At 48.0% G+C, this 26,043-nt stretch overlaps 1 protein-coding gene across 19 annotated transcripts in view; it reads left to right on the plus strand.

Annotated features, from left to right (window-relative positions):
- The first annotated feature begins 302 nt into the window (after positions 1 to 302).
- Positions 303 to 26,043, plus strand: part of LOC113240781 (glycogenin-2) — a 35,895-nt gene continuing 10,154 nt past the window's right edge. For 3 of the 19 annotated variants that reach the window (XM_057309393.1, XM_026478193.4, XM_048213180.2), the window contains exons 1-8: positions 972 to 1,164; positions 1,665 to 1,806; positions 6,606 to 6,747; positions 15,180 to 15,354; positions 16,557 to 16,719; positions 17,619 to 17,745; positions 19,117 to 19,339; positions 20,571 to 20,702. In XM_057309393.1, the coding sequence (XP_057165376.1) occupies positions 1,800 to 1,806; positions 6,606 to 6,747; positions 15,180 to 15,354; positions 16,557 to 16,719; positions 17,619 to 17,745; positions 19,117 to 19,339; positions 20,571 to 20,702 (969 nt within the window). In that variant the 5' untranslated portion in view covers positions 972 to 1,164; positions 1,665 to 1,799. The other 16 variants (XM_026478192.4, XM_048213179.2, XM_057309346.1 and 13 more) reach the window with 12 other exon arrangements.

Genomic DNA, 26,043 nt, shown 5'->3' on the forward strand with positions numbered 1-26,043 from the left:
CATGAATACACGCATTCACTCATTCTCGTGTTCATGCATTTGATTCATTCATTCACTCTTACGCACACTCACTCACTCATTCATGGATCTGGACCTTCACGCACTCATCCAATTATGCATACATGAACTCACTCATGCACGCATTGAGCCCACGCATCCCGCATTCCTGCATTCCTCCTTCATTCACGCACGCACGCATTCAGGGTTTCGGTTATCCCCGTCCGTACTCACTCACGCACTCGTGCGCGCACATTCCCTCCTCCTTCATGCGTGGATATGCTCCTGCGTTCACGCATGCGGCCGGTCACTCACACATCCAAGTCAGGAGCGCATGGACCGCTCCCCTGGCTTCCCGCTCCACGCCTGCCCACATAGCCGCACTCCCGCCTGCGCACGCGCGCCCTCACCCACGCACGCACTCCCTGGGGCATCCGCCCATGCGCGCCTGGATTCAAGTGCTGAGGCGCCAAGTCTTCATTTATCTTGTGATCCCCTCAGGCGTCCGTGCGTGCGCCCATGCTCGACTCTTTCCTTCGCCACCCCCTAATTCAGTAAGCTCGAGCGTGCCGCTGTCCCCGCGGGTAGGTTTCCAAGCGTGGACTCTCCTGCGCAGCCGGCTGGCCTTGGGCCAGGCCTCCGGGCCACTGCAAACATTTACTCTGGAGCGGGCTGAGTAAAGGTTAAACGTCCAAACCTAGAAACCACGAGCTCCCGGACTCCGCGGGGAGGGGGCCGCAGGGGGCAGGGGCGGGGCGCGGGAACGGAAGGCGGCCGAGGCCCGTCTGCGGCTTTCTGCCGGCAGCAGGACAGGCGAGGCGGGCGGGGGCTGCGGCTCGGCGGTGGGGGACCCGCGCCCGGGAGGCCGAGCGGGGGTGGGGCCGGGCTTCCGGCGAGCGGCCAATCGCGGGCCGCGGGCCGCGGGGCCTTCCCAGCGCCGGCTGGGCGAGAGGCCGCCGGAGCGCGCAGGAGGTGTGGGGCGCGAGGGGTTGCGGGGCGCTGGGGAGGAATCTGCGGAGGGTGGCGAGAGCGCGAGGGAGGCGCGGGGCGGCGGGCGCGGGTAGGGTTGGGGCGGCGGGAGCGCGCAGGAGGTGTGGGGGCGTGGAGGCCGCTTGGGCGTGCCGGGGACTCCGGGGGCCTAGGGCTGCCAGAGAGCGGAGGGACGAGGTATGCAGGGTGGGGCGCGCAGTGGGGTCCTCGCGAGAAAGGGGGTGACTGGGTCGCGGGCCCCGGGTGGGGTCGGGGCCTCCGGGAGCGCGGAGGAGGGGCGGGGCGCAGCCGGGCCGCAGGTAACTGGGGAGCGGCGGACGAGTCGAGGGGCGCCGGGCGGGAGCACACGACCCACGGGAGCCCGGAGGAAGTGCGGGGAGCGGCGGGGACGCTTCTGACACCCGGGTGGGCAAGGGCCTGAGAGTGTCCCAGAACGGGAGTATAGGCAGGGCGCAGAGGGGTCGCAGGTGACTCCGGGGCGAGGACGGGGGTCGAGGGGAGCCTGGCTGGAGGACAGAGGCTGCCCACGATGACGGAGGGTGAGCTGCAGGGCAGAGGAGTCCTGGAGGTCCCTTAGGTTTAGCGGGGCCCAGGTGACTCGGGGAGGGTGGGGGGATGTTGGGCTGGGGCTGGGGCTGCAGCTACGGGTATCTGGAATGCCAAGCTGTCGCCTGCAGGCCCGGAGATCAGCGATCGGCCAGCCGAGGGTCCTCTGAAGACCACGCCTCTGCTAGGCCTTGCTCCGGGCGCCGGAGTCCACCCACCACGCCCAAGAGAGCCCAGGCGCACGTCGGCCCCACTGCGCCCAAACCATGCCGGGTGAGTCTGCGAACGCTTTCCGTGTCAAGCGTCCCTGTTCCTTCTGGCACCTGTGAGATTGATCTGGTCTCCGGGAGAACCCCCGCTTTGCCCGCACAATCACCCCAAGGGCCTCGCCTCCCCAATGCCTTCCCAGTGTGTCCCTGCATTTGCAGAGACTGGCGCTGCCCGGTCAGATGGAGATGGGGTGAGTCTCACCCGCTGGGAGGGGTCCATTGATACCCTGGTCAGGGAGCCTTGAGATTCCTGAATTTCCCTTCTGTAAGAGGCAGTCCTAGGAGTTTAGATGGGCTCCTTTCTTGGGCATAAAATTGCACTGAGTGTGTTTCTGACCGACTGGTAGACAGATAGGAAGTTCATGCCCCTAAAACTTTAGGAACACAATGCCTTTAGGGTTTCCCAAGTTCAGACCACAGGCATAACTCTGTTATTCCAGTAAAGACTGGGGTAATCCCCCAGCAGGACAGCGGGCTTCGAATGGCCACATGGCTGGGGCTTAGGGCAAGGCCTGCCCCCTGCCCCCACGGAGGGTCAGATTCAGTTCTACACACCTGTCCTTTAGGGGGGTTTGTGGACATCAGATGTGGACGGTTCAGAGGGCTAGAAATTAGATAATTGGACTGTGGCCTTAACCCATACGAGAGATGCCTGTCCTATTTTTATCATGAAGACGCCCCATCTTGCACCAGAACAGACCTGATCATCCTTGAGCCCATTTTTTTTTTTTTTTTTAAGCAACAGGTAACTTTGTATTCAGAGGAACAATCTGGTAAAATCACAGAGCAGCTCCCATGCTGTTTTCCTCCCGTCCGACCTCAGAAAGGACGATGGTTGAGGTGGGGGCCGAGGCATGGTTTCCTGTGGTTCCTCCTGTAGGACTCTGCTCCAAGGAGAGGCAGAACGGTTTCTCTGTTCCAGGGAACGGTTTACAGGTCTCCTGAGTGAAAACCACTTTCCCCCAAAGCCGCTAGGGCCCGTATAATGGCAGCATTCAATGAGCAACCTTCGGACGCATCTCCATCGGCCCTGGAATGTGCTCGAAGAACCGAAGTGGGTATTTGACATGTTTTCGGGGAACAAAAGCCACCTTTGAGTAAAAGGGGAGGGGCCGAGGAGAAGCTGGCCATGTTATTTCGGGGGAAGGAGGCGGATAGAAGATGGGTCGAGTGGAGGACACACAAGGAATAGAAACGGATAAAAATGAACCTTTCTCCTAGATTCGTTATGAAACTCTCGGCCACCACGTTCTTCGGGCTGAACTTGATGTTGTGAGAATATCTGGGTTTTTTTCCCCTTAAACCCGTGGTTGGAGTACAGCCACCCGTGTTCTGTGCGTCTCCCCACTCCGTGGCAGTGCCCAGAGTCCCCACCCTGGCTCCATGTTGGGTGGCAGGTGACTCTAATTACGGTGTCTTTGGATGGTCGTGGATGTTCTCTGATGCCAGCGGGATTCGGTCCTCAGTGCGTCACTTGGGGTCCCCAAAGCCCTCCCAGGGGATGTGCTCCCCCCCATGGACCGTGGAGCAGCTCTGCTCTCAGAACCTCCTGGCCTCCCCCTGCTTCACACGTGACTGCTTCTCACATGGAAGCAGTTGATGTGTTCAGACAAAGTAGGTCTGAAACATGAGATGATTGGAAATCTAATTGTTCCGGTGTCTGCATTGATAAGGCTCCGGGGAAGGAGGCCCATCTTTATCAACTATGCCGAGTCAAACCAGACCCGGCCAATGGGATAACAGTGTCCTTCGCAATCATTGAGAGGATAAAAGAGTAGGAATAATCTAGTTGGATGTTTTTCATGTCTTTGTGTTACCTTCCGTTTAGAAAGAATTCGATGTTCTTTTTAGGACTATGCAACCAAGCTCTGCTGCAAATTTTCTTTTTCTTTGAGGAGGATCTAATTTAAATTGTTTACGTACAAATATATAGCCAGTTACAATGATGGAAATGTAGATTCATAGAAAAAGAGTTTCTCGGCCTGAAAAGGGCAGTTGCATCTAAAATTAAACCTGAGCGTGTCAGCAAGTGATTGCTGTGCTCCTTTTCCCCGGTGTGGGTGTGGCATGACTGGGTCTGCTTCCTGTGTTTAATGCCCTGATTTATTAGGGTGCTAGGACTGCCATAACAAATCCCAAGGATGGGGTACCTTAAAGAACACACATTTATTCCTCCCAGTCCTGGAGGCTGGGAGTCTGAGATCCAGGCGGGGCCGAGGCTGCATATCTGAGATCCAGGCGGGGCCAAGGATGGTTCCTCTTGAGGCCTCTCTCCTTTGTATGTAGACGCCATGTTCTCCGTGTGTCCTCCTGTGGTCGTCCCTCTGTGCGTGTCGTGTCCTCATCCCCTCTTCCTGTAAGGACTCCAGTCTTACAGGATCGGGGCCCACCCCAGTGACCTCGATTTTACCTGTATCCCCTCTTTCAACACCTCATCTCCAAATATATCCTCGTTCTGAGTTCCTGGGAGTGAGGACTTCCTCTGAGTTTGGCCAAGGGATGGTGGTGGGGGGCATGTTTCAGCTCATAACACCCGCTGGTTATAGCAGTTACATTTATGTCCTTATAAAAATGCAGCAAAACCAGTGTATGCAGTTACCAATTTGGGTGACTTTGCTGTTTGTATCATATTCCACCCAGTACCTTCCCTCGGGCTAATGCAGCTGCACCTTCCTCGTGTGTGGACAACCATCCCGTCGCAGGGTGGTCTGTTCTGGACATGAGACTCCCTTGTCACCCTGAGGTCTCTGGAGGACCCCCGTCTTTGTTCCTGTGCCTCAGACATGTCCACGGGGGGTGTCTCCTGTCCCTCAAACACCTCGTAGATGTGGGTAGATACATGATAGATATGATGGATGGGGGATAAAGAAATATGATGGTTGGATGGATGGGTAGATAGATGATAGATCTGATGGATGGATAGATATGACAGATGGGTGGATGGATGGATAGATAGATGATAGATAGATAGATAGATAGATAGATAGATAGATAGATAGATACGACAGATGGATGGGTAGATGGATGGATGGATGGATGGATGGATGGATGGATGGTGGATGGATGGATGGATAGATGGATGGATAGGCAGGTGGATGGATGGATAGATAGATAGATAGATAGATAGACAGACTGACGTAGTGATGGATGGATAGATCGACAGACATAGGGATGGATGGTTAGATGAATAGGTGGATGGATAGATAGATATGATGGATGGATGCATAGACAGACACAGACAGATAGATACATACTTTGGGGGGCTGCGAAGTTGACTTTGAAACTTCACTGTCTGAGTGTAACCCACAAGTCACAGGGGAGACATCAGGAATTTGCACACTCTTCTTAATTCGGGAAAATAGCAGCAGCAGCAAGAACGTGCAGACAGGAGCCTGTTGTAACAGGCGCATTCTGGAATTTACCCCCATGGAATGTAAAAGGTCAAGGAGCCCCCCCGCCCCCCGGGAACTGGGCCTTAGAAGCTTGTGTTTGTCGTGTTATATTTAGCGTGAATGCCAGTCCTTTGGGCCCTGCTTCAGGAGCCGCTGGCCCGGGGAGCAGAGGACGCTCTGCTCTTTGAGAAGCGAGGTCTGTGTGTTCTCGCCCCGCAGAGCGTGCCGCGAATTTTAATTTCTGCAGACAGCACAGGAGCCTGCACAGGATTTCTTTAAACTGTTGTCTCTCTCCTGGCAACACGCTCCTGGGGGAGCAGGAATTAAGTTGGTTGGAAGTCCCCATAAAAGCTACCACCACCACGAGTATGCACTTAGACTGGAAATTGCCGTCAATTGGATCCCCCGTCAGCATTTCTTTCCCTCCTAGTGAGACACTGAAACTGGGCAGAGTTTTGTTTTGTTGTCTTGTTTGTTTATTTCTTGTGAGTTGGGCAGGCATCTGCATCCTTGCTGAGATAACTAGGCAGTTGCTTACATGTTTTGTTTGTGTCTCAGATTCAGGTATTTGGGATGAGTTTTTTAGACTTGAATGCAGAGCAAAATAAGGCATTACGTGTAGGCTCCTTACGCTCTGTGTGTGTCTGCATGTGTTGGTGTGTTTTCAAAGGAAAAAGACGTAGGGGGTGCCCGGGTGGTTCAGCATGTGAGTCTTGATCTTGGGACGTGAGTTTGAGCCCCACATTGGGAAAAGAGATAGATAGATAGAGAGAGAGAGAGAGAGAAAGGAAAAGAAAGAAAGAGGGAAAGAGGGAGGGAAGGAAGGAAAGAAAGAAAAGAAAAGAAAGAAAGAAAAAAAGAAGAAAGAAAGGGAGAGGGAGAGAAAAAGAAAGGAAGGAAGGGAAGGGAAGGACAGGGGGAGGGAGGGAGGGGCAAGAAAGAATAGAAAAGAAAGGAAAAGAGATAAAAGAAAGAGGGAAGGGAAAGAAGGAAGAAAGGAAAGAAGGAAGGAAAGAAAAAGAAAGGAAAAGAGAGAAAAGGAAAGAAAGAAAGAAAGAAAGAAAGAAAGAAAGAAAGAAAGAGAAAGGAAAAGAAAGAAAGAAAAAAAAGAAAAGAAAGAGAAAGAAAGGGGGCAGGGCAAGAAAAAATAGAAAAGAAAAGGAAAGAGATAGAAGAAAAGAGGGAAGGAAAGAAGGAGGGGAAGAAGAGAAAGAAAGAGAAAGGAAAGGAAGGGAGGAAGGAAGGAAGGAAAGAAGGGAGAAAATGAAGTGTTCCTAGTGAACATCTGTAATCTATCGAGCAGTTATTTGGTTCAGTGGGTGAAGCTTCAGAGAGAGGGGTGACGGCCAGCCCCGCCACCTCCTGAGATCCCCCGGGAACGTGACTCTGGTGTCTCTGTTCACACCCGCAGTGTCTGACCAGGCGTTCGTGACGCTGGCCACCAACGACGTCTACTGTCAGGGCGCGCTGGTCCTGGGACAGTCACTGAGGAACCAGCGTGCGACCAGGAAGCTGGTGGTACTCATCACCCCTCAGGTGTCCAGTCTGCTCAGGTAAGTCGGGACGACCTTCCCGTGCCCGGCCGGTTCCTGCGGCTCTACGCCTTGCTCTCGGAGGACCGTTGGTGGGTCTGGAGCTCCGGCCGACTTGGTGGGCGTCCGACGCTCGTACGCTCAATTCGTCATCTAAGGAGGCGAGTCTCGTAGAGAAAGTGAGAGATTGAAGGTTGGACGTCGTCGCGAGTCACATGTGGTTCTCCACAACCCTGCAACGTGCAGAATGGATTTCTGCATCCTGGCGCGTCTCTGTCCCCGTGTAGGATGTTTCCAGGGAAGATGAGTCGCGGTACCTCCAGGGGGCCGTGCCGTGTGCATGGCTGTGTCCTGTTGTGGTGCTGAGTACATGTCTAGGGGCGAAGGACAGCTCTGAGTTTCTCTCGATTGCTCTGGAAAACAAACGCAGGAGGCACGGTGTTCGGCCAGGCTTAGAGACGTTACAGCAGGTGGGACGTGGGGGCCGTCCGAGCATGGGATCCGTATAGATGAGCAGCAAAGAGCAGAGCCATCAGGCCGAGCGCACGCGCGGCTCCTTAGAGCTGGAACGCGTGGGACACCTGATAGCCACGGGAACAGTGCCACGTGGCCGGCTCCTCTGTGAGCTTTGTACACAAGCTCACTCATGTGAATTGCACGGTTCCCCTTGGGTTGGGTGTTGTTGGTGCCAGGCTTGCCTCCGTTTACCAAGAGTCCTCGGGCAGGTGTAGCAGAGCGGGGATCCCAGCCTGTCCCCACCTCATCATGCTCCACTCCGCCGTCTACTCCCCATGATGAGAGACGGTGAGCTGTCCGAAGGTCAGCGGTCAGCGAGGCTGGGCTTGAGGGTCTGAGGGAGAAGAGGGGAGACCGAGGGGTGGGGGCAGGGCAGGGCACACACCACCAGCCCAGGATAAGCAAGACTCCCCCTTGGTAGCCAGTGAGGTCACACTCGGTGGACACAAGGTCTGTAGAGGAAAGCATGGTTGGCAGGGACAAGGAAGTGGGGCAAGTTCCTGCCATGATTGGTCCATGATGTGTCTCCTGGAAATAGCCACGTGCCCATGCAGTGATCTGAATGCACGTGACTCCTACAGTCCGGGAATGGCGTGCTCTTGGCTTGAGAGTGCCGTGCTGGCCTTGAGATGGGAGGTCAGGGATGACTCCATGCTTAGATTGATAAGGATGCCCGCAGGTCTATGAGTGTGTGCTCACAGATGCGGACACCTGAGCCTGTTGGCACCCCGTTCTGTAGAGCGGGTTGTGCTTTCCAGCCTGAGTGTGGGGACCTTTCCATCTGTAGACATGCGGTGGTGTCCCCACAATGTCATGAATGGCGTGAGTTCCTTGGGAGACCATTTGTTCCGGATGCTCCCAGGTGATGGCTGTCAGCTCGGAGTAGCCGTGTGCATGGAGACTTCTCTGGGCGGCTGCTGTGAGAGCAGAATTTCATGAATTTGGGGCTTCTGGAGGCAAGGTCGAGATGCCTGGAATTTGGAGGACCTTGCAGTTTGCCACGGGCAAATAAGTGCAAGGAATGACAGAAGAGTTTTGTGATAGACACGTGGGCATGGGGTGTTCTAGTTTGTCCTTGGCTGTGGGCAGTGTGGACAGGGCTGTGGTGTTCATGTGTGGGGTGAGCCTGGAAGGGGACTGGGAGGTTAGAGGAGGCCTTCCTGGAGGCAGGGGTTGGCAGACAAGAGTCGGGCTCTGGGCGGGCAGCATTTGAGGACATGGGGAGGCCCAGAGTTTGCAGAAGCCTAGGAAAGTGTGCATGGGCTCATCTCTGGTACTCTGATGGCCACTCCAGTAAGGGGTTGTCCCAGTTAGCAATGGGGCACCAGGAAAGGAAGCTGGGGCAGGGCCACTGGAATTCAGCCCGGCTGTAGTAGGCACAGAGACTTCATTAGTCAGTGCAAGGATGTGGCCCCTAGAGCGGTTTCCCGCTCTGTCCTTCGCTACTCATTAAATGAGTGATGTCAGGTTCGCTTGGCCAGCTCTCGGGGCTGAGATCTGAAAGGCCAGTTCTGATCCGGACTCGGTAGTCTGAGGGAATAGGGAGAACCCACCCACCCCGTGAGGAGGCATCAAAGTGGGAAAGCCCACTTCTTGTGTCAAGGTGAAGACACAGAAGAATTTAAATCAGCATGGAGCCTGCAAAATATTTCCCCGAGTGAAGGAGAGGACATCATATTAAGTTCAGGGGAGAGACCGTATTCATGAAAAAAGTTAGTGCAGGGAACGGAAGGACTTTGGAAAAATTCCGAGGTGTGCTTTCAATAAAATTCGTGGAGTAGAGACTTGTCACAAATGGAGCTGCTAGGATGGACTGAGTTGAAAGGGGCCTGGTTGTGAGCTGAAGAAATGTTAGCAGCAAATAAAAATTACTAAAAAAATTAAACTTTTTAGAGACCCCCCCCCCCCCCTTACATGTAATCTGCCCTGCAGACTGTGAGAGTCATTGTTACGGAAAATGTCAGATGTTTCCCAGTATCTGATCAGAAGTTTACAGAGTAGGAAGCTTTAAAAGACAGGTGGGCCTGCTCCAAAGCTGAGAGCCAGTGAAACCATCTTGGAAACAAGGATGTATTTGAAAAAGATTTCCCAAGGTGAAGAAACGCCAGGAAACATGGGTACCACCAAGCGTGACAAAAGCAAATAAAGATCCCCAACGTAGATGTCCATATATTGACAACTTTTTAAAGTGGTGGTGATACGGATTTCTGGATACATCCAAGAAGCCATCCAGCCAAGTTCATTGGTCATTAGCAATGTGGTTGGAAGGGCTTCTCAAGCACGCAAGTCCTTAGGGACTTTGCTGCTTAAATAAAAGCTGAATGCTCTATCAAAAAACAGAACTTGGGGCTCCTGGGTGGCTTAGTCATTAAGCGGCTGCCTTTGGCTCAGGGTCTGATCCCAGGGTTCTGGGTTTGAGCCCTGCATCGGTCTCCCTCCTCCACTGGAAGCCTGCTTCTTCCCCTCCCACTCCCCCTGCTTATGTTCCCTCTCTCACTGGCTATCGCTCTCTCTGTCAAATAAATAAATAAAATCTTAACAACAACAACAACAACAACAAACAGAACTTAGCGAGAAAGTTCTTTCTGGCAGGACAAGGAGACGAGTAAAAACCTAGTATTGAGGGCAAATAATTGTTGTAAATATATTTATGAAGCTAAGCACATTTAAAAAGGACCTGTTATATAAATATGTATTTTATTTATCAAGTTTTAATTTAAATTCCAGTTAAGTAACGTACCATGTAGTATTAGTTTCAGGAGTACAATATAGTGGTGTAACACTTCATACATCACCTGTGCTCATCCCAAGTGCGCTCCTTAATCCCATCACCTGTTTCACTCATCTCCTCTACCTGCTATATTCATTTAATAAACGATGGACAGAGTTATTGGATCACGTGTAGAAGAAAGGAAAAGCACAAATGATTGTGTGGTTTTCTAACGGTAAGAATCCAGGCAAGAGATGTTACATAATAAAGAGAATTCACATTTCAGATATACCGCTCAAAATCCTTTACGTGCCAACGATCACCGTATAACGCACGTCAAGAAAACCCTATTCGATACACAGGCAAATGCAAACAATGGTAGAGGGAGAGTCTCTTTATATGGTTTTCCTAGTGTTTAACTCACAAATGAAGCGGACACGTGAGTAAATTGATCTAATGAATAATGCATGAGGTATCTCTTAAATGCTATGCATTATGTAAACAGTGATCTTTGTTCTCATCAGCCATGGACCACTTAGAAAAATTGATTTTATACTCCTGGTACAAGGAGGCATTTAACGTGTCACTTGAAGCAGGAATTGAGTGTTATAGACTTTGACTATAATGTAATGAAAGTAGGCATTAATGGCAAAACGAATTTAAAAACTGCATTACCCTTAGACATTTTAAATCAGAAATTCCTAAACACTCATAAGTGAACAAATCAAAGTCTGTGGTACTTAAAAAAGTACTAGTAATATGGGCACCTGGGTGGCTCAGTCGTTAAGCGTCTGCCTTCGGCTCAGGTCAGGATCCCAGTGTTCTGGGATCGAGCCCCACATCGGGCTCCTCCGCTGGGAGCCTGCTTCTTCCTCTCCCACTCCCCCTGCTTGTGTTCCCTCTCTCGCTGGCTGTCTCTCTGTCAAATAAATAAATAAAATCTTAAAAAAAAAACACTAGGAATGTGAATGCTACCTATAAAACCAAAGGGGAAAGCTAGAGTCATTCCAGAGAGAAACATTAAAATCGGTGAAGAAGTAAATTACCGAGTTCAAAACAATTTTACATTAAAACAAACAAAAAATACAGAAGGCAAATAATACAAAAACTAAAATCAGTGAAGAAATTACCCAGTTTGAAAATTTTTTTTATTAAAACAAACAAAAAATACATTAGGCAAACAATACGAAAATTAAAATCAGGGGCTCCTGGGTGGCACAGCGGTTAAGCATCTGCCTTCGGCTCAGGGCGTGATCCTGGCGTTGTGGGATCGAGCCCCACATCAGGCTCCTCTGCTATGAGCCTGCGTCTTCCTCTCCCACTCCCCCTGCTTGTGTTCCCTCTCTTGCTGGCTGTCTCTATCTCTGTCGAATAAATAAATGAAATCTAAAAAAAAAAAAAAAGAAAAAAATTAAAATCAGTGAAGAAATTGTCTAGTTGGAAAAAAATTTAAAATAAGCAAACAAAAAATACATAAGGCAAGAAGGAAGAGATTCATAAAAACTGAAAACTGGGAACAGGAAACAAACCAAGTGTTGGATTATTTAAAAGTAAATTAAGATGACAGAAAACATAAGTATCCAAAATGAAAGTGAAAAAGTAGTCATTTGCATGCAATTTCAATTTTAAAAGCAAATAGGACACAGAGCACTTTGCTGGTAATCCTGACAAAATACTAGATCGTTGTAGGGAAGCTCAGATGACCCCACATTGATTCTAGAAGACACAGAAAACTTTGCTCACCAGTGCCCCGGGGTGGAAAACAGAGAATGTTATCAAAGGCTTATCTGGTAGAAGGTTCTGAGCCTGGGCAGTTACAAAGGACGTTCTGTGACGTTGGCCACAATGAATGAATTTCCATGTGATTGGAGCTGTCTCAGAGCTGAGGAAAAAAATGAATGTGTTCATTTATTTTAAGAAACTGTCCTGATCTTGATACCCAAACTTGATTTACAGGTTTGGTTGTGTTTTACATATAGACGAGAAAAGCCACCGAGTACACAACAGCCGCAACACCTCGAGGTGTATCATAGGGAAATGAATGGTGCCCTAAGGAAGACATTCATGATCTCCGTGTCATTCAGCCCATCCATCTATCAGAGAAAGGCAGTGATGTGGTCCTTTGAATATAACGCTAAATGTGTACTAAGATGAATTCAAGTAGATTGGGAGTGTAAAGGTAAAGTTTTTAAAGCACAGAGAAATCTTAGAAGTCAGTAGATCAGGGTGTCTCAGCCTGGGCACTACTGACATGTGGGGTTGGATGGCTCTCTGAGTTGGGGAGTCCTGGGCACTGGAGGGTGTGTAACAGGGTCCCTGGTTTCCACCTGCCGTATGCTGGTAGGATCACCGCTCACAACCCACAATCTGCAGAAAAATGTCTCCAGATACTAACATGAATGGATGTTTCACTCATCTGAACGTGGGGAAAGCCATCTTAAATTAAAGCAAGAGAGGACACCAGGACCTCTACAGGTCAGAAATAGTATGTGTAAAAGTAAAAGATCAAACAAAGAAACTAAGGAACACATTTACAAAATCTACAGTGGGGAGGAGGCTTGTTATCTATATAATATTCAAGAAGTCTTCCAACCAGGCTCCACAAACGGACAGACAAACGTAGCAATGGTGGAGGGTATGAACCATCAGTACGTCTACGGGGGATATTTATGACCAGCTAGGTTGGCAACTGTCTTTGTAAATGTTGGTGTTTTGGGGGGCAGACTTTCATCTTTGACATCAGGTGACGTCATTAGACTAGAAGCAAATTGGCTATAACCCATTCTCTCAAAAGTGTTTCAACTTAATTGATACATAAAGTGCACTTCCTCTTGCCAAAAATGAGCTCTTCGGCTCCCAGAGAGAAACACTTTCCCCTGTGTCCAGACCCCTGACTTTCAGAGTCAGACCGGAGGCTCTCGCAGATGCAGAGCTGGGAACACTGACCCCGACATAGACACACGTCCTCATGTGGCTTGTTTGGAACCAAGACAGGAAACATGGGGTCTTTCTTGGTTGCCTGCTGGCCCATCAGTCCCCCTAGTGATTGGGGCAGTCATTTTTTTTTTTTTTTTTTATAGAACTGTCCTGATAAAGCCAAAAAGACCCCAGAAGAACACATGATCCTGTCCTCCATTCCTGTTTGCTCAGGGTTGGTAAAAGCTGCCAACACTGACTTTCTTCAGTCTCTTGGTCCACTTAAGGAGAACTGTAAAATAATTCAGAAACATCCAGAAATCCTGGGAAGGTTCAGTATTACACAACCAGTTAGCTTTTATAGGACGCATTACATACTTTGCAGTCATTGGGAGGGCTGAGGAACAGTGCCCTGTGGTCCAGTGACAAACAGTGACAGGTGACCAAACGTGACCGAGGGTGTGGGTATGAGGACCACCACTCTGCTCTTCCAGGCTGTGTGGTCCAAGTGCACAGTGGGGTAATGTTTCTGCAGAAAGCTTCAAACAAATTGTCTTGAAACTTCATTCTGAGCCCAGGCACTTATTTTGAGAAAACAGGCAGAGCTGAACAAAGGAATTTAAGGACATACATCACAGTCTATTTGTAGCAACATGGAGTGATATTTCTTTTGCCCTCCACTCCCCCTGCTCCTGGATCTTTATACAACCCTAAGGATGCCATAAATTCCATAAATAACTGGGTTAAAAGCAAGGGAAACTTGGCGATGAGATAGTACTTTCTCAGAGACGTAGGTACTTTCAATACCGTTCGATAAAAAAGCACCGAAAAATGTAAGGTACGAGCCGGTACAGATAGACCCCGGAAGCACCAACATCTGCCTAATAATGGAAGTTTCAAATGGAGCAAAAGAGAGAACAGATTGTAGGAAATAACTCCTCTCCTATTTCAGCTCTGAGAATGCCCCGTGAGCGTTGAGCAGAATGAACGATGTTGATCCCGAGGGGTGGCGTTACAGACCACCAAGAACCGAGAAAGGTCGTCAGGTTGAGAGAGCTGATGTCTCATATGTTCTAGAGCAAAGTAATTTCATGTGTGTGTGTCTTCTAAAGTATACTGACGTAGAGTATTACGTTAGTTTCACATGTACAGCACGGTGTTCGACATTGCAGAATGCTCACCACAGTGAGTATGGTCACTGTACAAAGTTATGACGGTATTATTGACTACATTCCCTATGCTCTACTCTTCATCTCTGTGACTTACTCACTTTATATGGGAAGTTTGAACCTCTTAATCGCGTCATCTGTTTCACCCTGCCATCCTCCCATGGGGGCAAAGTAATTTTGGAATGAGATTTCTGTATTCAGCCAAATTAGTGCAATTTGAACGCAAATTAAAGATGTTCCAAATACATAAAAGCTTGTATCTTGGAGGAGATACTTCAGCCTATGAAAACATGCTATTTCTTCTCAAAACCTTTACCCATTGATTTTAGCCTCTACCGATGGATCTTGTCAGCAATAATTATTACTGTGGTATTAGCCTAACTGTGATTTTCTATTTCCCTTGTTCCTGATGCATTTAGTATTTGGAATTCTTCTATAGCGAATTGCTGCTCCTTCTTCCCCATTTACTTATTTTTCAATTATGATATTAGTATGGATCCATGAATATTCATTGTATACTTTAGGTTTGTTATTTGTTTTCTTATTCAAATTTGATTGGCTCCTGATATCCTTTTGACATTCCCCCATCTTTTTTTGGCTCCTCCTTAATTTTTCATCATTGCAAGAAAATCCAGCCTATGATGAAGTAGAATTTAAGCAAAAATAAAAAAATTAATGGACTAGAGGAAAATTTCATTTTGATAAAAAGTACAGTCTTTCAGAATTTGAGTCTTGAACTTGTATGCAACTAACAATGTAGGTTTTGAATACATAAGACAAAAACTGATCGAGATTGTAGTGGACATCTGTCAGTTTCTCCCTGCTCAGCATTCATTCCCATGGCCCGTGCATTTTTCAAAGAGAAGTATCTTCCTAAGGGATAGTGGAATCAGTCTACCTAAGACAATTGTGTACAGTTGTAAAGTTTTTCAAGTTTGCATAAGGTTTAAGCATGAGTGGACAGTGTGCAAAGCTCCCTGGGAAAAATAAAGCCTGAACATGAAGATTGTGGTGAATTTGATAGGGTTTTAGATCTGTGTTTCATGTGTGTGAGTAGCAAAGGGGTGTCATCTTGAAGGGGTAGCATGTCCTGTGTTGAGTGTTCCCTTGCTCTCCTAGTACCTGGCGTGTGTCTTTTCCAGGGTTATCCTCTCGAAGGTTTTTGATGAGGTAATCGAGGTGAACCTGATTGACAGTGCAGACTACATCCACCTGGCCTTTCTGAAGAGGCCGGAGCTTGGGGTCACCCTCACCAAGCTCCACTGTTGGACCCTCACCCATTACAGCAAGTGTGTCTTCCTGGATGCAGATACTCTGGTGAGTACAGGGGAAGAATGAGGACCAGACACTCCACTTGATAAGGAACCCCTCAGAGACAATGCCGTTCCCTGTTTACGGAGGCTGCTAATTCTTACAGGTGGATTCCCAGCAAATAACGTGCATCTCTGTCACCAGCATTGACATTCAGTGCATGAAAATCAGGTATAACACAGTGTTTGCACTCCAATAACCGTGCCCAGGACACTAACGGACTTGAAAGCATGCTCCTTCCCTAGGAGGGCTTTATAATGCATGATTTCATCGACACAAAACAGAATAATGAGAAAAAATATTTTGCCTTGATTGCACCTTGAATGACATCGTTCGGGCTGGACCGGCACACCTGGCTTCTTAGGCTGTGGCTAGCATCCTCCACTTGTCATTTCGGGCTAGACCTGCCGTGTAGGAGCCTATGATGACTACTTTCAAAAACAGCCACGGGAAAGTTGAAATGTAAAATGAAGTTTGGGTGTTGGCATCCATTCTAGTTTGTCTCAGTTGTGCCAAAGCAACAGGGTAGGAACATGGACAGGTGCAGAGGAAAATAAGACCAATAACACAATCAGAGACTTGTGTCCTTTTTTCCAAACAGATTACACTTTAGAAAGGCAGTGGGTGTCAGAGGCGTCTGTAATCAGTAGGCAAGTTCTGGAAGGCGACTGATGACATTGTATTGACTTGCAAACCTCTCCCTTCACGTGTTTTCAGAGTTTTCTTGGTCACATTTGCTAGATTAAAGAGGATACACAGTCAGGCGAGTTCCATAGAGGATTTTAAGAACCTTGAGAAAATAATTTAGTTTCAGACGCGGTGTTACTTCAGTCACTTGAAATAAACCGGAGAGCAATCTTACACACTCTTCTCTTTTGAATGTAAACCGAAAATAAGAGTCAGTCCAAAAATCGGGGTGGCTCAGTCTGTTAAGCATCTCCCTTTGTCTCAGATTATGATCTCAGGGTCCTGGAATCGAGTCCCGCACCAGGGCTCCACACTCAATGGGGAGTCTGCTTCTTCCTTTCTCACTCCCCCTGCTTGTGCTCACTCTCTTTTTGTCAAATAAATACATAAAATCTTTTAAAAAATGGGCAGGAGTTTCCAATCACTAGACATTGAGCATCCTCACGTTTCTGCTGCATTTGTCACCTGCGTCCCAGACGTAAGAGAAGTCTTGCTACAGGTCCCATGCTCTGCTTTGCCAGGTGCTATCCAATATCGATGAGCTGTTTGATAGGACAGAGTTTTCTGCAGCCCCCGATCCCGGATGGCCGGACTGCTTCAACAGTGGTGTATTTGTCTTCCAACCGTCTCTGGAGACCCATGGCCTCTTGCTGCAGCATGCCACTGACCACGGCAGCTTTGATGGTGAGTGACGGGAAGCCGGAAGTGGGTGGAAGAGGATGGGGCTGTTTCTGGGACCCGTACCCCTGCCTCATCCTCATTTCCCCCCAGATACGTGAATGGCAAAGACAGTTAAAGAAGCAGTGGAAGAATGTGGCCAGACAGGATGATAGGAATAAGTGAATTTAGTAAGTAAACACGCAACAGAGAAAACCATTGAAGAAAATATCCTTAGTGAGTAGGAAGAAGGGTTCCCCAATCCTGATCATACAGAAATGCATAGGCAAACCTTTCTCTGAAGACCAGATAATAGATTTTTTTCAGCATCACGGGCCATATGATCTCTGCTGCAAATATTTAACCCTGCAGTTGTAGAGTGAAATGACAATACTTACATGAACATGGCTGTGTTCCAATAAAACTTTATTTACAAAAATGGATACAAACGTCTGTTGGCCAGGCCCTGATATAGAATAAAGGGAACAACTCAAGTAAGTAATGAGAAGCTGGTGTCTGACTTGAATGGGCATTAATAGATGGGGAAAATGCTAGGATTGTTGTCACATAAAAGAGTAGACTGGGGAAGAATCATCTATGGGTAAGGACGAGGAGTTAGAGCACTGTGGATGTTGGATACAATTCCTTGCGGTAGGCGTGGAGAATTTGGGGGACAATACAAGGGTTTGTTATCAATGGTTTGGGTTATGGGTGGAGGATTTTGGAGAGAATACGCGCTGTTAAAATGAATGGTATGGGCGATCCATCCTTTTTGAGACAAGCGGTCATATTGTCGTGGGCAGAGAGGACATAATGGGACCCCGCGTGCAGGTGTGCGTGTTAAGCCCTTCAAACACATCTTGAATTCTTCGAATTCACATGTACCATCCGTGATTAACCTCCTGGAGTGTACGTTCACCGTTTAGGGGCAGATCAAGGCTTATTGAACAGCTTCTTCAGTAGCTGGTCCACGGCAGACATCCACAAGCACTTACCGTTCATCTATAACTTGAGCAGTAACACGGCGTACACCTATAGCCCCGCGTTCAAACGGTAAGTTCTCCACTTTCTAGATCCTTCTACGTCTGCTGCCCTCCGGCAGCCCTGTCTCTAGAATCTTTATCAGCTTTTGGCATTTGGGGAGGAAAAAAAACGTAGATCATCCCTCCGTTTGCCTGTTGCTTCAAATTATAGGTAGTCAAGGCAACAAGTCTGAATGGTGGTGGTTCCCAAAGTGTGTTCTAAGGAACCCCCCAGGGGTTCCCCCACAGTTCTTCGGAAGTCGTTCTGAAGTCAGAACGACTTAAAAGAATAATTCTTCTAAGATGTTATTTTTTCTTCTCATTTTTTTTTTGTAAGTATACAGGGGGATTTTACAGAAACTCCATGACATGATTAAACCATGCACTAAAAAAAACAAAACAACGCACTGAACGGAGACCCAGACATGAGAAAGCAGCTGGCTCCTCTTGTGATCGTCAAAGTCATTCTTTCGACCATTGTGTTTTGAAAGTACAGTTATTTCTCATGAAAAAGTAGGAAATGAACATCCACATCTCGAGGGTTGATTGATTTCTAACGAATTGATTACATCCATTTTGGGATTTCTGTTTTGTTGTCCGGTTCGATAAATATGGACAGGTAGAATCCACGTGAACAAAGCTCAGCTCTTGGTCCTCCGTGTGTTTTAAGAAAGTCAGGAAATCCTAGGACCAAAATATTTGAGATTCGCTGCGGTGCGTGACGTTGTTATAAACAAAAGTGGAAAATCTGAGCAGAATGTAGGGAAAGAGTAATTCTAGAGCATACATTTTTAACAAACAACACGTTGCCTCTAAGGAGCAGGAATGGGTCCTCGGGGAGTGAAAACATCCTATTCATTTTAATGTATAAAGCAGAGATGTACGTACAGAACGTGGATATATGGTGCAAATGTAGTGCTAAAATTTCATGGGAAGATGATTATGGGGAAAAAATGCTTAAAAAGGTAGAAAGGAGAAAATTTCCAATCTTGTAAAGAGAAGCCAATTTTCTTGTTTTCAGCTTGCGTTGTCTACTCTAAAAGTGGTGGTTTTTGTTTTTTGGGGTGTGTTTTTTTTTTGGTCCCTGTTGTTTCAAAGAGATGTTTTGGGATACCTACCCTACCATCTATCTTTGTAAGACTCTTAATGTATTCTTCTAGTTTGAGGGAATTCCCCCACTGGGTTATGATTATGTTTCTTGGTAGACAGAAAACGAAATACTATAAACGTGGATTGTTTAAAAAAATTATCTTTAGGGAAAATAACCGCAGGCCCCCATAGCAGGGTTGAGACAAGTGTTCGTGTGCTGCTGTGTTTGACACGTCTTGTGGTTGTGGGGAATTTCCGCGCGTGTGTGATCCCTTCCAAGTGGAAAGTAGGATGCTTTGTGTTTCTTCCTTAGATTTGGTTCAAGCGTAAAGGTAGTCCACTTTTTGGGGCCCTCGAAGCCATGGAACTACAAATACAACCCACAGACGGGCTCGGTGTTGGAGGAGGGCTCCGGGTTGGCCAACCAGCACCAGACGTCCTTCCTTAACCTCTGGTGGAAAATCTACCAGCACAGCGTCCTGCCTCTTTACAGCAACTTCCGGGATGAGGAAGAGCGCATGTCTCCAGGACACTCCGTAAGCGGGTGACACCCTCTAGAAGCGGGAGCTGAGGATGGGTATACACTCTGCGTGATCGAATCGATACCCGGTGTCCTTTCCAGACATGCTCCCTTCTGTTTCTACGTGCTGGGTTTCGTAAAGGACGCCAAAGATAGAGACGCCCTGGTTTGTTTCTTTCTGGCTCAAAATCATGAATGTTTAACTAGCCAAAATGTGGCCGTGATTTAGAGGGTTGGTGCATAAATTATTTCGGTTAACCGCCTTCATCAGGGAAAGAGCCACTCGTAGCTAAGTGGCTGCGGATGGTTGATTACCGTGTTGTTCAGGGAGACGCTTGCCAATTTACATCATCAATTCAAGTAGCTCTTGAAGGGCTTTGCTGAAGAGGATTTTTGAAACTCCTGATGGATACCGATTTGACTTTTTTATAAATGTAATGGTAACCCTTCGTGCTCTAAATACTCACATTTGTGTAGTTAGTCTACTATGGATAACACCTGCCGTGCAAACGACCTCTTGAAATTCGGTTCCAGAAAACTTCGTGACCTGATCATTGTTTACCAGGACGTGTCTGAGTACCGTACGGTCAATCACCAGCCACTGCATTGATGGGAAATGGAAGAGAATCCATACTTTGGTCTTGGCCACGGTTTTTGTTGGGTGGAATTAGGTGGTGCTTCTCTTTGGAAGGACTACGTTTCTCCCATCGTTTCTCACGAGGGAGTAAGAGTTTATGTGTGTTTGTGTTACCACTTATGTTCTGCTGGGTGGTTCGCTAGGCATCAGGTTGTATGGGAAGGAAATGAAGACGTAGAGTCAGGCAGTTCTGGGAAATAAGGCATTGAGAGCAGTCTAGGAGATGTGTGCTGTGTGGTGGTTCTCACCAGAATGGTGGCAGCTTCCTGGAGGACCACCTGTCACCTGTTTTATCAGAGCTTACCTTGTGAGTTGTCACGTGGACAGGAGGCCTACGGCCCTGGGGGCTCTCTGTGTCGGACCAGGGGTGTGGGACTGCTTCCTCTTGTTTCCAGAGCGCCAGGCTCTGTGCACGGCCAGCTCAGAACATGGATAGGTTGTTTATAAGTCTGTGTGCTTTCGTGGGCAGGCTTCTGTTTATTGAGTGCAGATGATAGGGTTCAGGAGCTCTGGCCATACAGAGGACGGGATGGGTCCTGGGGTCCCCAGGGCAGCCAGAGAGTTAAAAAGATGTAAGGAGGACTTAACAAGTGCATCCATCTTTCTGCAGGCTGACATCGGGGAGCCGTGTACAAAACCAGCGGTGGGGTCCAGCCAGCCTTGGCCTGCTGAGGGCCCTTCAGAGCAGACTGTGGTCACGGATGACACCCCACCCTCACCCAAGGGATGCCATTCGGAAGACGTAAGTACCCGGCCTCCACACAGGTGTGCCTGGAGAATCAGAGAATCAGACGCTGGCTCCGCAAGGAGACAGAGCTGAGAGCCTGCTCCCGGGGCTCCCGGGGAGGGAGAGGGCATGGCCCCATCTGCAGTCTGCTCTGGCTTCGAGGGGCTCCTGTGTTCATATAGATCATTGCACCATGACCTGTGGGGTACATCCCACCAACATGTGCACGTCCTAATTCTGGGAACCTAAACATGTTACCTTATCTAGAAATAGGGTCTTGGCAGGTGTGGTCAGGTTGAGGACCTCCAAGGAATGATACTGGGTTTTTTAGGTGGGCTCTGTGTGGTCACCAGGGTCCTCTTATGGGGGAGGCAGAGGGAGATTCGCTGATAGAATGTGACGTAGAAGAAGAGGCCAGACAGAGATGGGGAGACGCTAGTTCTGCTGGTGTTGGGGGAATGTGGCCACAAGCCAGGGCTGCAGGGGCCTCAAGAAGTGGGAAAAGGCCAGGAGATGGACTGTCTGCAGAAGCCGCCGGAAGGAACTCACCCCTGTGCACACCTTGACTTCAGCCCAGTGACCCCCATGTTGGACCTCTGACCTCCAGAACTGCAAGGTGGTCAGTCTGCGTTGTTTGAAGTCACCCAAATAGGCAACAAATGTGGGCATTTGTCACAGCAGCTACAGGAAGCTAAGACACACCCTGAGAACAGGTATTGGGTCTCATCCTGATATTGCGGGGTCCCCAAACTTTAATGTTCAAAAGGTGTTGCTTGCATCTCCCTTGAACCCAGCTGCCAAGTCACGTGGTGCTACGTCCGGAGAGCTTTTGCCACGCCCCTGATGCGAATATGACTTGGAGACGAATGTTGACCCATGTGCTCATTTCTACTGAGGCTGGGCCTGCTGAATTCCCGTCCTTGGAGAAGAAAAAGAGTATCGCATCTGATCTGCAGAGGGGTAACACCAAATGAGGCTGTAGTTTCTCCATCCCCGATTTCTAAGCAAATACATTGGAATAATGTCCAGTGTTTAAAGATCTCTGAATTTGAATCCTCACATTGAAAGGCATTTTTATTCCCTTCACTTCTCACCAGAATTATTAGGAGTTTGTCGTTGTGGCTGGGGATGGATCTCAGGAGTGGGTCATGGGACGTCGTATTTTTCTGTGTGCTTCACACGGGTTTGGGAGAACTGTGTCTCATTGATTGGGAGCAATCGATGTTTAAATTTTAGCAAACGTGTCTGTGGACAGCACTCGATTCTTTATTATAATTTGGAACAAATTACATTGTCAAGTTGTTAATAGCCTTTGAGTTTGAATTTCACATCAACCGAAACAAATTGAAAAGACCCTCCGGTTTGTACAGTAAAAACAGTGGTAGTAGAAAGGGAGCATTTCCCGGTTTCTCATTTCTCCTGATGGTACACTGAGCCCACCACAGTCTGGATGTGGCCCCAGGAAGTGCCACATGTGAGTTCAGTAAAGGCATCTGCTTGTTGCAGGAATGTGAAGAATCAGTGTGTTAAGCTCTTACACTGCGTGTACAACTGCTCCCTGTTCTGTCCCCAGGAGCCACGCCTGTAAAAAGATCTTTAAGGAAATTGAGCATTCCCACCAAATGTTGAGCAGACACTTGGACTCAGTGAAGCATTGCTCAGAAAAACCCTTTCTCCACCATGATGGCTGATTTTAATCCTTCAGCGTGGCTGGGCTACGGGACCCCCAGATAGCTGGTAAAATGTCATTTCTGGGTGTGTCTGTGTGGGTGTTTCAGGAAGTCATGAGTGTTTGAATGGGTAGGTGGAATAAAGAAGATCCCCCTCCACAAGGTGGGTGGGCTGCATCCGAACCCATGGAGGGCTTGAATCGAACAAAAAGTAGAGGAAGGGCAGACTTACTCGGTGGCAGCTGGGACTTGGCATGAGCGTTCCTGCTTCTCCGGTCTTTGGACCCAACTGAGTATCACTACTTGCTTTCCTCGGCTTCCGTCTTGCAGAAGATCGACTGGAACTCTTCTCAGCCTTCATCATTGTACAAGCTGGTCTCTCATAATACATCCCTGTAAATCTGTAAGTCCTATTGGTTCTGTTTCTCCGGAGAGTGCTGACTCATCCACAACCCTCTTTCTAAATCCCGATGATCTCATTGTAATCGTGTTCTATCATTTGATAGTGTGTATTAGCTGTTTTCTAGCTGGGACCCAAGGATCATCACTTAAAAGGATGACCTCAAATCATTGATAAAAGCCTCTTCTCCATCACGTGGACACCACTCCATTCCCAAGGACCGCCCTCCTGTTTTAGAAGCAACTGTGGGTTCCGGATCCTTCAGCTGCTCGTGGGACCCCGTGGGTTGTCACCAGTCCTGAAAATCAAGGAGCGCAGTACAGACAGAGATTTTGCAGAAACGCTAGAAGGCTTGCAGCCCGCGGCCCACGCTATGCCCATCTCAGAAGAACCGGAACCACATTCACACTGCAACGAGCACTTCGGTTTCATTAGAACTGTCTTCTCCACATTTGGTTCATTAATTTCAATTTCCTTGATTGCTGTGGGTTTTCTTGGTTTTAACTTCATACCTTAGTTTTGGCTTCGTAATTGTTGGTGAAGATCTGACATAGACAACAGATATTGTCTTTGCGTCTGAGTGTTTACAAGCGGTGTTTCAATCCAAGCCAGCAGAGCCAGGCCCAGGGGAGCTCTTCCTGCAAGAGGGACCAGGGCTTCTGGGCAAAGCCGATGGAAAGAATCTCCATCTCAGGATGGTGTTCCCTCGATGCCTGCTGAGCTGGACACCGGCAGCTAAAGCGCACAAGTCCGCCACCAACAGCCCAGACACGGGGACAACTGGCTCCATCCACGGCAGAAGATTGTGGTGCCACTTGGGCAAGTTTGCTGTGTCCCCAAACCCTACCCCATCCTTAAGGGGCAATATTGGGGAAAGGAGGAGGGTGGGAAAAGATCCCAAAATTGGAGAAAAGTGGGTTCAGAACAAGTCCTCATACAAAAGGAGCAATGTCATTGAAAATGAAAGCCCTTCTTGTGTCCCTACAGGGACTGGGGTCTATAGATGGGACCTGGGGCTACCGTCTTGCTGCACTCAGTGGAGTCTGAGCCCAAGGCCAGGGGTCGGTAGAGGGGAGATGACTCCCCAGGTGGGTTGAATGTGTGCAGTTCAGGGTATTTAACTAGTCCTCACGAGTAACTGTGGAACTCCGATCTCTCATCTTGGTGGCTGTAATGGACTGGCCGGGCTCCAGCTCCCCTACACGCTCCCAGACGTCGAAAACATCTCCAAAGATGCAATGAATGATCTGCATCTACAGATTGCAAAGGAAGCAGCCAGAGGAGGGAACAGAATGATCCACCTGGAGATATAACTTTGGTTTTAAAGTGCTCAGAGGAAGAAGGGGTCCTCCAGGCATGCAGAGGCAACGAGGATAGGCATTCTTGTCTATTGATGTGTAATTATGACCAGAAGGGTGCCGTCTCTGAGGATCCAAGGGAAAGGGGGGTACTCAGGTATCTGAGGTCCCACTGAGCTCACTCCTCTCTGTCCTGGACACTCAGAGGAGAAGGGGCTCCAGGCAGAGTACTGTGAGCACCCCTTACGTGCATCATGTTTCCCGGGGAGGAGGACACGGATCCAGACAAGAGCTCAGGAATGGACAGCTGCTGGAGAAAGAGCTGGAGGTGGAAATGAAGCCACTTTGATACATAAATACAGACTTGACCCTAAGCAGCTGGGGGAGTTATGTTGGCAGCCCACGGCACATTGAACACTTTGCTGGAATAAAAAGAGTATAAACAAAGAAGAGTGTTTCGGGGTGTCTGCTTCATTCTTTGATCCCCTATTCCCGCCCCCTGTGTCCCCCCTTTCCATCGTACCACCCATGAATAATGCATTGTGGTGATTGACTTTTGAAGAAATCTCGGTGGCTTGACTAAAGAGGACAATGTCTCTAAAAGTGATGAAGTCCTCACCCTTTTATAAGGAAGGGAAGCATCACTAAATTCTACTCCTGAAACGAATATTACACTATATGTTAACTAACTAGAATTTAAATAAAAACTTGAAATAGAAACAAAAACAAAAAAAGGAAGGGAGGCTTTCACAGTATCTGGGGTGTAGTGCCTTATTTTGGAATTAATTATGCAGCATTGCTGCCACCTACCGGGCATGTATTGAATAATTGAGTTTGGGGCTACAATTTGGGGAGCTGGAACGCAGTCTAAAAAAGAAAGAAAAGATTATTTTCATAAATTCCTGTAAACGTACAAGAGCTGGGTCCTGAATTTGGGATCCTTATTGAAGATAGCAGCCTTCGAATGATGGCAACAGTATTGACAATTTTCAATTTTCAAAAGTAAAGCTGAATGTCTAATTTTCTTCCCATAGAAATTAATGTATTAGAGAAATAATATTTGCCATTTACTGTCTTCACAGCCAAGTGTCTTGTCCTCCAGTAGCGTGGGTGGGGAAATGTAGTTAATGAAAAGATTTGGAATGCCCTTTAGTTTTTTGAAGTTATTGGTTGTTTTTATTGTAGTTTCTTAGAACATTTTATTTTGTTTTTTCATAAAACTTTTTGTTGACGGATAACATACATGTAAAAAAAAGGGCACGTATGATACGTATACATCTTGATGCATTTTCAGAGTGAAAAAAAAAAAACCTAAATAGCCACAATCCAGATCCAGAAGCTCACCCGAAAAGACCTCTTACACCCTCCTACCCACTAGGAAATGCTATCCTGACCTTGACTCATACCACTTACCTGTGAGTGCTTTTGAGCTCCTTATAAACGGGATCCCACAGTACGTGCTTTTCGGTCTGGTCTCTTTCACTTGACATCTTCAGGAGATCCATTCATCTTGCCGAGTGAATCCATAGTTCATTCTCGTAGGCTGCCTATTATCAAATTGTAGTGAGACGTAATGTTTTGATTAATTCTAGTGTTGGTGGATACACTGCCATTTTGGGTAACGCAGGTAACTCTACTAGGAGCAACCTTATACATGCGTTTTGTTGCCTTTGCTAAGCAGTTTTGGAGAGGTTATCCTTGATGGCGGGGTCGCTAGATTAAAGGGCATGCCTGTGTACCCTTTTGCGTTAGTAGATTCTGCCAAGGATTTTGCAAGTGGTTGTACCCCTAGCAGGATATAGGGGCCCCGGTAGCTCTTTGTCTTCAGCAACCTTCCAAAGTGCCAGTGAGCACGTGGGGCATCTCCTTGTGGTTTTACTTTACACGTTTGAGATGATGTTGAGTTAACTTGCACCAATTCTTAGGTGCTTATCAAGCTTTGACTCTTTTGGAAATGCTCGTTCCAATATTTTGACCATTTTTTTCCT

The sequence above is a fragment of the Ursus arctos genome, chromosome X (genome assembly GCF_023065955.2).
Source record: "Ursus arctos isolate Adak ecotype North America chromosome X, UrsArc2.0, whole genome shotgun sequence".
NCBI classification, from domain to species: Eukaryota; Metazoa; Chordata; class Mammalia; order Carnivora; family Ursidae; genus Ursus; species Ursus arctos.